Raw genomic sequence first — 10,739 nt, forward strand, 5'->3', positions numbered from 1 at the left:
TACAAACCTCTTGAACATTTTTGCTGACTGAAGAAAATGTGGGTAAACCAGTCTTAAACTGCAAAAGGCTACGCTGTTGAACTGTAACTTCAATAACAATTTAATACCTCGCAGGAACACATAAGACTGCAGCAGTGATTATTCTTGAAACACAAAAGATCCAATTAAATATTTATAATTACTCTTCTATAGGGTGAGTAGTGCACCCAAGAGTACAGCCATAGCAAATGTTGAAGGTTGACCACAATCCAGTGGAAAACCACTGAGGACTCAGGTCTTACACAACAATAACTGGAGTTGATGCAACTGAGGGCAACAGTGACGCTTCATGTTGCAGAACACAAAGACTTACGATTGGATGAGGAGGAGCGCTTTGCCATTCATACTCCATGGAGACCTGGATTACAATATGTTGTATTTTCTTTGCCCATACAATGTTAATTTGAATTATATATTCATATTAAACACATTTCCTCACACACTGACACCTTGATATGCAACAAGCCTATTACATAAGAAATTAAAGTATGCCATCTTGTGCCTAAATACTGAAACCACACTTGGGACACATTCAGCTTCTCCTGCACTGGTTTAAACATGTGCTTGCTTTTATGATGCTACCTTTGCAGCAGCGCTTCATCATTCATAAATAGGTGATCAGTGGCTGAAACAGCACTTTAGGAAGATATTACACATTACTGCATTTGGTTAAGAAGACATGATGCACTGACAGAGGTTGCTCCAAGGCAGGAATTGGCTATATTATGAGCCTGAGACAGGGTTTGGTTTAGCAGATAGACAGACTATCATTCAACACGGGTCTTGGGTCAAAGTGTTTTTGAACAAGTTATCGATTCCCAGGTGTTTCCACTGCTCTGTAGCTGACAGTGTGTCAAGCAATAAAAAAAAACAAAACAAAGTATTCCCTAAAGGCATCAATTTAGATTCGCATATACATTATTATGAATAAAGCCTATTATTACCAGGCCTATCTTTGTGGAGCGCGGAGTGAAGAATTACATTCTCAAGCCAAAGTATACACTGACACAAGCAGTTTTAAACAGCGTGTGCTACTGCTGACACTACAACAGCAGTGAAGATAAATGGACCATGACTAAACTTAAATATAGTCTGGGTGGACTGAGCTGAGTGTCTTGTGTTATTCAGAAAATACCAAGCTGCAGTAATCCACTCACACTTTCATTTCATGTCATTGATTTATTACATTTCAATATTCTTATAAAAACATGATTCCACTGCTCAGGTGAGACACTATTTCCCAACATAGTTTTAACATTGATTTACAACTGATAGATGATCCATTAATATTTCATTTCCAGTATTTTACAACAGCTATTGTCATAATAAATTCCAAACAGGACCCATTCCCTTCAAAAACAAACAAAAAAAGAACATCAAAGCCAGGGTGTCACTGAAACTTCACAGAAAAAAAGAAACAAGGGCAACCATTCAGAAAAAACTTCATGACATCAAGCAGTAATCCTTCAGCGTACAGGCTATTGCTAGTATACTGTATACTGCATATTACATTTGCTAATAATTTGGAAAAAGTCATTTATTAGATCATAAAACTCCAATAACACATTTATGAAGTCTATATTAGGTACAGTAGTTTTAATACCGCAACAGTACAGTCTCCCATACCTATTTGAAGGGCAATGTACAACACCAGCTTAATTCCTATTGTTTTAAATGGGTGACAACCACAGACACTTTAAAGGGAAAAATTTCTCAATATTTGAGACCTGAGCTTTCTACTCTGACATACGCCTGGTACACAGTAATGGAGACACAGAGCAATGTTTCTCTTAACAATGAAACATCCAATCTCAGGCACTATTGGGCTCATGTTTTAGAGGACACATTAGTACTGTTGATGTACAATTAAAACTGATGGCTAAGTTTGTGTTTACCTATGAGCGAATTAACTGAAATAAAACCGTTACTAGTCAAAGGTAGCAATATGTTACAAATATATATGTGTGCACTATGCTTAAATTATTCTGATGGTGGGTGGCTTTTGAGAGTAAGCCTATGTCCACACTAAGCAGGATAAATTTGAAAGGCCACTTTAATGTTGCACAACACCACACTAACATTTTCAGGGTCTATTTTCCCTGGTTCCCCATCAAGCAGCGCGGGCCTATATGCATGGCCCAAGCACGCTTGATATGAAACGGTTACCAAGATCACATTGACAATTTTTTGTTAGCCTTTTCATAAAGGTCAGATTTCTGCATCCACACTACAACGCCAGACAGGCATTTTTAAACATACACACGCTGAAAATCATTTCAGAAAAGCCCAGTTTTTGTGGGCGTAAAATGCAAATGGAAGGGCAACACTGGAAATAAAAGTGTTTTCATGTTTACTTGGCTTAGTGTGGACCTAGCCTAAGGTCAGGTGTGATGGCGTTGCCCTTTCCACTCAGCCGAACCCATCCATTTGTTCTTCGTAGGAGGTCAATAGATGACTGACAGAATATAAGACAACTGACAATTATACAAAAGAAAAACCAAAAGCAAAAAAAAAAAAGAGAATGAAATACATACAAGGAGTACATAAGACTGAAAGGAGGGAAGCATTGGAAGGAATTAACACTTTCTCAGTACAACCCAGCACCCTCCCTTCCTCCCACCCATAAAATCTTCAACAGATCCTCTCTCCAGTGGGCCTGGACAGTTTTGAGTATTAAGGAGGTGCAGCTGCTATGGAACAAGGTTAAGATTTCTATTGTCAGACAGCCAGGTCAAGGATGTGCAGGGTGGTCTGTTGTCACCGTTCAAGCTTCACTAAGCACCTGTCAGAGATACAACATGCAGCAATTATCGGATAGCAGCTGGCAGTTACATGTGTGTGTGTTGCATACAGAGTCAAGCACTTCAATAGATTACTAATTTTAACAGTCAAGTTTACCTTTCTTGCAAACTCAGGGAGGATGAATGAGGCTTTGTGGACTTCTGGATTGTAATATTTAAGGTTCATTCTTTCGACCTCATCTTTTGACAGTTCTCTCACCGGTTCCCGGAAATTTGTTTCCTAATTCAAAAGGGAAGGGTGACGTTAGACATTTCATGGACAGTGACAAGAACCAGGGAGAGGCAGATAAGGTATTATGTTAGAAAATGGTGAAACAGGTCTTAAGTTAAGCCACAGACAAATATTGGTAATCCACCAATGAGAGGAGAGACGGATGACAAATGGAGAATGACAAGTACACTCACGGCATTTTTACTGCAGAGCATGAAGCCAATTTGGCCACTGGGATAAGTGGGGATGGTGCAGTAGGCATAGTCCACCACAGGGAATAGGGTCTTGCAGAAGGTCCGCATTTCCTTTATCAGCTCCAAATGGAGCCATTGACACTCTCCTGTGGAAATTGACAGTAGAGTACAAGAGAGGGCATGTTAATTTCCTGCCAGTCTTCTCTGGCACTGTTCTGTCTTCAAGTGGGTGGGAGAGACAGACTTGAGAACATAACAGTTCCTTTAGTGTAATAAAAGCCATCAACATTTCAGGAGTCTGGTAAAACACAAGCACTGTTGGCCATCTTGAAAGGGGGTTACTGGGGTGTCAGCAGCACAGCTTTACTCTCATGAAAGTCAATGGAATTCATACTGGAATTAATAGTCAGTCTTCCAACAATTCAACAATTTGAATATCACAGTCATCAATAACATACGCAACAGCTGACCTCATTTCAGTACCATATGATTCATACAAGAGACGTAAACTGTGGAAAATGCAGCCAGGGAGAGGCAGCATGGTAATGTTCCAAACAGCGACTGGTCCAGCTTGATTTACATGCAAAGCCTCACTTTGCATGACTAGTTAGCTGAAAAACTGCATTTACACCTCTAGCAACCACACTGACAAGTTACCAGCAAATGGGCAAACTAACTGATTACTAGATGAAATGACACTGCCCTGAGTGCTGGAACATAGTGTACATTAATATACGAGTGTCTTCTTATGATAATAACTTTTCACATCAATGAACAAAGCAACTTGTTGTCACTCTAGCCAGTTACTCTGCAGCAGTGATAATGAAATCTAAAGGAAAATTATAACTCTGTGCAGCACATTTTCTTTCCACTCGTCACCTGGGAGTTTACAGCATGACTTAGAAATTAAGACATTTCCAGCTGTACACTTGTTCAGTTTGCAGGTGCTAAAAATGTGCCCAGATGCAAATTTACCTTGGCAACAGAGAATCCCACCCTTTCTCAAGGCTGTCTTCATCAGCTGATAGTAAGACTCCTTGAACAAACTCTCAGCAGGGCCTGTAGCAAAGACAGAGAGCTCAGAACCACGGAATTAAACCTTATACTACGACAGACATAAAAATACAACCACTGGTGGGGACCGATGACGCACCGACTGGGTCTGAGGAATCGGTTATAATGACATCAAAGGCATCCTGGTTCTGCTTCATGAATTCAAAGCCGTCTCCCACATTTAGAATGAGCTTGGGACTGAAGAACCCTTTGGCCATCCCTGGGAGGTATTTCTTCGACACCGTGATGACGTCCTACACAGCAAACACCACCACCGCCATAATGAACAACCACTGCACACCGTCAGTAATGGCACAAAGTGCAATTAGCTGGTCTTCTAGATTCTGGAGAAAAGTTGTGCTCACCTCATCGATCTCACACTGAACCACTGACTCAACCAACGGGTGCTTCACCACTTCCCTCAACACACCACCATCTCCACCACCGATGATCAGGACCTGGGAAAAGCGTTAGTCATCATGCCTGGACATGAAATCATGACTCATATCTGCCAGGAGAGTGAATCTGACTTTTGCATCCTCTCACAGTGAGCATGGCAGTCAAAAGAGTACCTTCTTGGGGCAGGGGTGGCTGCACAGGGGGAGGTTGGCGATCATCTCTTGGTAGGAAAACTCATCTCTCTCTGTGCACTGGATAACTCCATCCAGCACCAGGACGTTCCCATAGGTTTTACTGTCAGATACACACAACACCATACAACAGACAGCGTGTGAGAGCATTGTAGCTAACCAGGCTACATCAGTGTGTTGTTAGCAGGACAGCGTTTGCTGCCTGTTTAGTACATCACTGTTAGCCACTCTTAGCCTGTCATTAACCTTTTTCTTTAGCAAGCCCAGAGACAATATGGCTACACACATGCTGCTACCGGGCCCATGCGTTTGCAAAAACACGAGGCAAATGGACAATTGACCGGCAGCAGGTGCAGAAACTTGGGTCAAGTTGCTCATTGCTAGCAGACGCTATGGATTAGTGTTAGTTAGCATAGCCCGTTAGCTAGCCCAGTTTCCTAGCCGAAGCACTAACTCACCTCTTAAAAACCATAACATCTTGAAATTTAGATTTCTGGTGGTACAGGAGCTCTTCCACCTGGAGACTCATCGCTTGTCCCGGCCACAGTGTACATTTCTCCGTGAACCATCCCTCTTTTATACTGTCCATGACTGCTAGTCACAACCAGAATAACGTGAACGTGTTTGCAACAGTGGCAGTGAGCAGGGCAAGATGTGACACTTTGGCGTTTGCTGACACCCACACTTGATGCTTCGTATCCTCTTAAAAGAGATGACGTTTAATAGCCTGCAAACCAATGGGGGTGGGGGATTTGCGCTTTCGTATAGTTTGTTTGACTCCACACAGCCACTAAAGACCTCCCTTGTTCCTGAGTCTGGGAAACCCACGTGGAAGTGATCCACACGGTCCGCAGCGTGTGCATGCGGCAGGCCGGACGTGCTGGGACCGGCCCGTGAACACCTGGACCGCCTAGAGAGAGAGAAACCGCACCCGCGCACCGCTGGTGTCCCACGTGCAAATTACAGAAGCTCAAGAAGATGTTTTCCTCCGGTTATCAAGTCAACACTGTTCCCTGACATTTGACACGGATGTTTCACTCACGTCAATGGAAATTCGCTTCTGCAACAACAGGCTCTCACGTTTCCACGGCAACTAGGGCCACCGAAATACACACGCACCCGCCCACCTCCCTAGCTACCGACCAATCACAACGCCGGGAGCTCAGGCCGTCTATGGACGAAAGAGATGTGCAGCCTGCAGCGCCCACTCCTCGTGCCCAGCGCTGACACACCGGGCCGCAGAGCACGCGTTGTAAGCACGGCCTCATGTTGCTTTGGGGGCCTCAAGCGCAAATGCGTTCGGGAGGCCCGCACGCGCCAAGTCAAATCAGTTGATGTCAATCATCTACCGCACGAGTCGCTGTAATGATTGACAGTCATCATCTGACCAATCACGGTGCAGATGAAGAGACCCAGTTTAGGGCCCCAGTTTGACCAGGGGCAGCTCTGCGGACACAAAACAGCTTTAACACGGAACAAGGAACACATAGACAGGGGCCAGGACCGCTGGAGTAATGTGCTTTGGACAGACGAGTCTAAAACTGAATTATTTGGGCACAATAAGAACAGGCTGTTATAAACCAAATGCAGCTTTCCGGCAGAAAAAAAAAAAAAAAAAAAAAAAAACTCACACCAACTGTGAAGCATGGAGGTGGAAGTGTCATGGTTTGGGGATGCTTTGCTGCAGCAGGACCTGGCCAGCATGAGTGCACCATGAGTATGTCAGTATATCAGAGGGGGCTTGAGGAACATCTGAAGCTGAAGCAGAATTGGACCCTGCAGCATGACAATGACCCAAAACATATTAGTAAATCCACCAAAGGAGCACTGAGGAGTGGGGGAAACTTTCCTCCAGCCGATGTCAGAGACTAGTAGATGGCAACACTGATGTTATTTCAGCCAACGGAGGAGACACTCGCTATTAGGGCATGGGGTGTACTAATTTTGTCCTCAGTTGGAAAATGCATTTTTGTTGACTTGTTTTATTTAATAAGTAAAACAAGGCTAATTTTTGTTGTTTACCTGCAATTACATCACCTCAAGCTACAGATACAAATACAAACAGGATCAGAAATTTATGTTTACATTTCTTAATAAAGAAGTGAAGATTTGATGGGGTGTCCTAATTTTTTTCACAACTGTATACCTTTAAATAAAACATAACACCCCTCACTCAGAGTTCTCATGGGATTCATGTTTTTCCCTCCCCAGTGTCACATTAACTATGCGTGGTTCTGGTACTTCTATAGGTGTGGTGATTTTACACAATCTATGGTTATGTTTGGTTGGGGTCCTAAAACACAGGGTGGCTTTTTGACAGTCACAGATGACATGTTATAGTTCATTAGTGCCATCCAAAACAACTAAAAACAAATCTGTGTAATATGTTTTATACAGAAAAAAGTCACAGGTCAAATAGACTGCAAAGAAACACAGATGCATAAAAAATGTGTACAGGACATACAATCATCGTATCAATTTGTGTTTACCCCCTCCATTAAATTAGGAAAAAATCATGAAATATGAAGAAAAAAACAAACAATAAATAATAATAAAAAAAGGCAACAGTAAGGGCAAGTTTCAAGGAAGTATGAAACTGTACAGCCAGTACAGTATAAGTCAAAAGTTTGGACACACCTTCTCATTCAATGTTGTTTCTTTGTTTTTTATTATTAATACATATTCTGGTTTCTTTCACACTTTTTTGTTTTCTACATAATTCCATATGTATTCTTTTATAGTCTTGATTTCCTCAGTATTAATCTACAGTACAATCTAGAAAATACTGAAAATAAAGAAAATCTATTGAATGAGAAGATGTATCTGAACTTTTGACTGCTTCTGTAAATAAAACACTTTACTCCACTTTCAGAGTGAAATTCTTTTTACTCTAGTAATTACTTTGCAGAATGTTTTACATGCAAACATGAAAAACTAATAAAATCCTAAAAAAAGAAACAGTAACCTTTATGGGGTGATTAGATTTACTATTTCTTATTAACTGTCACTTGCCTCCACTTTAAAAAGTGGATTGCTTGACTTCTATTGGAGTGTTTTCCTCTATGCTATTGCTATCATTACCTAAAGGAAGGATTCAAGTACTTTTTCCCCACCTCTGTTCAAAACATCACTTTCATTTAAGTGGAATGCACTTGATGGAGACCAGGACCGGCCGTGTTACTGTGCAGAACCACAAATGGTTCAGTAATGAGCTGGAGGGAAATTCACAGGCATTTCCAGACTCGTCCAAATTCCAAGCCTTTCCCAAACAGCAGCCCGACCCTCTGCCACAGCACCATGGAGTGCCTGTCCCTCCACGGGCACTGAGAGTCTAAGAAATTGTTACTAGAAATATTGTTACTTTGCTGATATTGAAGTACAAGTATACACAAAAAAATCGACTTAAGTAAAAGTAACTAATTTAAAATGTACTCAAAGTTACTTTTTCAGAAGAATAACTTTGTCAGATGTGATCTTTCCCATTGCACCCTTTTACCATTTAATAACAGAGCAGCACTGGTGTTATTAATGACATTAATTAAGGTTATGTTCTGACCTAAATGGAACAGAGCATTAATTAATGTCACTGGTAACGTGACACTTACCCTGCTAGTTCATGTCAAAGTGGCTCCTGTGGAAAAAGGTCTAATCTAAACGGACAAGAACACAAAGTAGATTCTTTTAACTGGAAATGACAAAAAAGCACACCAACAAAATAAAGCCAGATTCTTCTTCTCTTATCTGCTGACCGACTGTTTATTGTGGAGTGATCCACAATGTGTCAGCTCATGCAGGTCCAGTTTCTGGTATTTTTTATGCAGAACTGACAAAATGTGCTTTAAACTGTAGGTAGGTACAATGCTTAAGAAAAATATATACATGTACTTAGGTAAAATTACTGACTTTAAAAAATACTCAAAAGTACAGGTACACAAAAAGCTACACATTTACAGTAAGATGAGTAAATGGAATTGACTTTAACCCCTGGGATTTTTATCCTGCCATGCAACAGTGAGGTCTCCAAATGTACAGCTTTGAATTCCCTCTTTAGTCACCATCTTAAATATTGTCCACTAGATGGAGTGCTGGCTGTACAGTAGGGAATTGCAAATGAACCTGGGTGGGTAAGGATATCTGAGAGAATGACGGGAGTGAATGAAGATAATGGAGTCTGGAGTCTGGCTGCTGGAGCCTGGAATTGTTTCATTCTGTTTCAGGTCATGATTACCTGATGGTTAGAGAGGGACAAGTACAGTTTAATATACACACAGTGAATGTGGTAACACTGGTACAGGACTTTAACAAGCCATTCATTTTCTTCCCTATTAATCCATCTTGCTGTAATGGTTCTTGTTTGGGGTTCCTTGTATGCCATGAGGACATATTGCTGCTGGATGAGCTAGAATGCCTCATGTCACCATGGCTTGCATGAACTGTTGAGGCAGCTTTCATTTGCAGAATCTAAATAAGAAAGGCTGCCAGGCTTGTGAAAGCACAGTAAAAGTTATTTCAGTCGAGATCACCACTTTTTGCATCACAGAAAGAGCTTGGAAGTGCAGTTTTGCCCTATGTTGAGGCCCTGTCTGTCCATGTTTACTTCATGTGTCAGTATTTATGACATGAGACCTCTGTCATTTTGTACCTTAGCTATCAAGAGAACTTTGTGTATTTACTGCATGGGTGAATAAAGTCATGTCTGATCCAGTATTGCACAGAAAGGTGGTGAGAAAATTTCTCAAAACTGTTTTTCAAGCACAGAATTATAGAATTCAAATGGTGTTTTGCAGAAGGAGGATAATAACCAATACTTAGCCTTTACTGGTGCAAACGGACAAACATTTCAACACCCTGGGGTCTTCTTGAGAGTCAAGGAAGTTTGTAGACCTTCATGAATGATTTAGCATAAGTTAAAGCTGCATCAGGCGACGAGACACTTTTCACCCCAAGTGGCAGTAAGAGCAAGCCATTTGAATATTTGAAGGCTTGAAGGTCTTTATTAACCCAAAATTATGTAACATGGAGTCAGTAAACTGAGCATGCATCACAGCTCCATTTCTTCTCCTTGTTGGTTTGTGGAGGTCAAGATGGTGAAAAAATACTTTTGGTGGATAGAAAGCAACCTGCTGGTACCAAAGAGACTGTTTGGCATTTCACCTTTAGGTCATGCCAAGTGCAAATATCTTGCTTTTTGTCTTTTTTCAATGCGAAATGAAAGCTGCTCATGTTTTCGCTGGATTGTTTGGCCTCACACGATGACCAAGAGACAGTTTGTTAAGTGATGTATTGGCTAGATCCGGCCATACATGAATTTACTTCGTTTGAGCTAAATAACAAAGTTTCCAGGTTTGTGAAGGCAACATAAAAGTTATTTCAGCAGAGATCACAACTATTTGCACTTTGCCATCTTAACTTTATAACTATACAGCCAAAAACTCTGGAAGCAGGTTTTTTGTCACAGATAAGATAGCACCAGTGACTAAAAATGACTCACCAGCACGGCTGTAAAGAAGTGTAACACGAAGAACAGTTGCACCTATCAGGCAGTGGTAGCACTCCCAAAACTTTATACCATTACTGCCATATTTAGCTGCCCAATCTGACAGGCTGAAATACTGACGTAAGGCCACTTTATTTTTTACTTTTCATTTTGTCATTAAGCCATTATGCAGGTCTAGATTTGTAAACTAGGGGGAAAAACATCCTTGAAATCAGTTTCGCAAGTGGTCATTACTGGTCTCAAGCTAAACATCTCAGAAACTTTGCATGTTAAAAAGAAAAACTGCTCTCTGCTCTCAAAGTGAAGGAATGCTTTTCTGTTTTGATAAAGAAATACACAACACAACATCAGGAA

General features: G+C 41.2%; 1 protein-coding gene across 1 annotated transcript; it reads right to left on the reverse strand.

Annotated features, from left to right (window-relative positions):
- Positions 1 to 1,200: 1,200 nt before the first annotated feature.
- srm (spermidine synthase) lies at positions 1,201 to 5,958 on the reverse strand. Its single transcript, XM_030056345.1, has 8 exons — positions 5,347 to 5,958; positions 4,871 to 4,991; positions 4,664 to 4,756; positions 4,399 to 4,552; positions 4,221 to 4,304; positions 3,246 to 3,391; positions 2,938 to 3,060; positions 1,201 to 2,821 (listed from the first exon to the last, which is right to left on the reverse strand). The coding sequence occupies exons 1-8, from the start codon at positions 5,475 to 5,477 to the stop codon at positions 2,804 to 2,806; spliced, it is 870 nt and encodes a 289-aa protein (XP_029912205.1). The 5' UTR covers positions 5,478 to 5,958; the 3' UTR covers positions 1,201 to 2,803.
- Between the last annotated feature and the right edge of the window lie 4,781 nt (positions 5,959 to 10,739).

Source organism: Myripristis murdjan, chromosome 7 (genome assembly GCF_902150065.1).
Source record: "Myripristis murdjan chromosome 7, fMyrMur1.1, whole genome shotgun sequence".
Classification (NCBI taxonomy): Eukaryota; Metazoa; Chordata; class Actinopteri; order Holocentriformes; family Holocentridae; genus Myripristis; species Myripristis murdjan.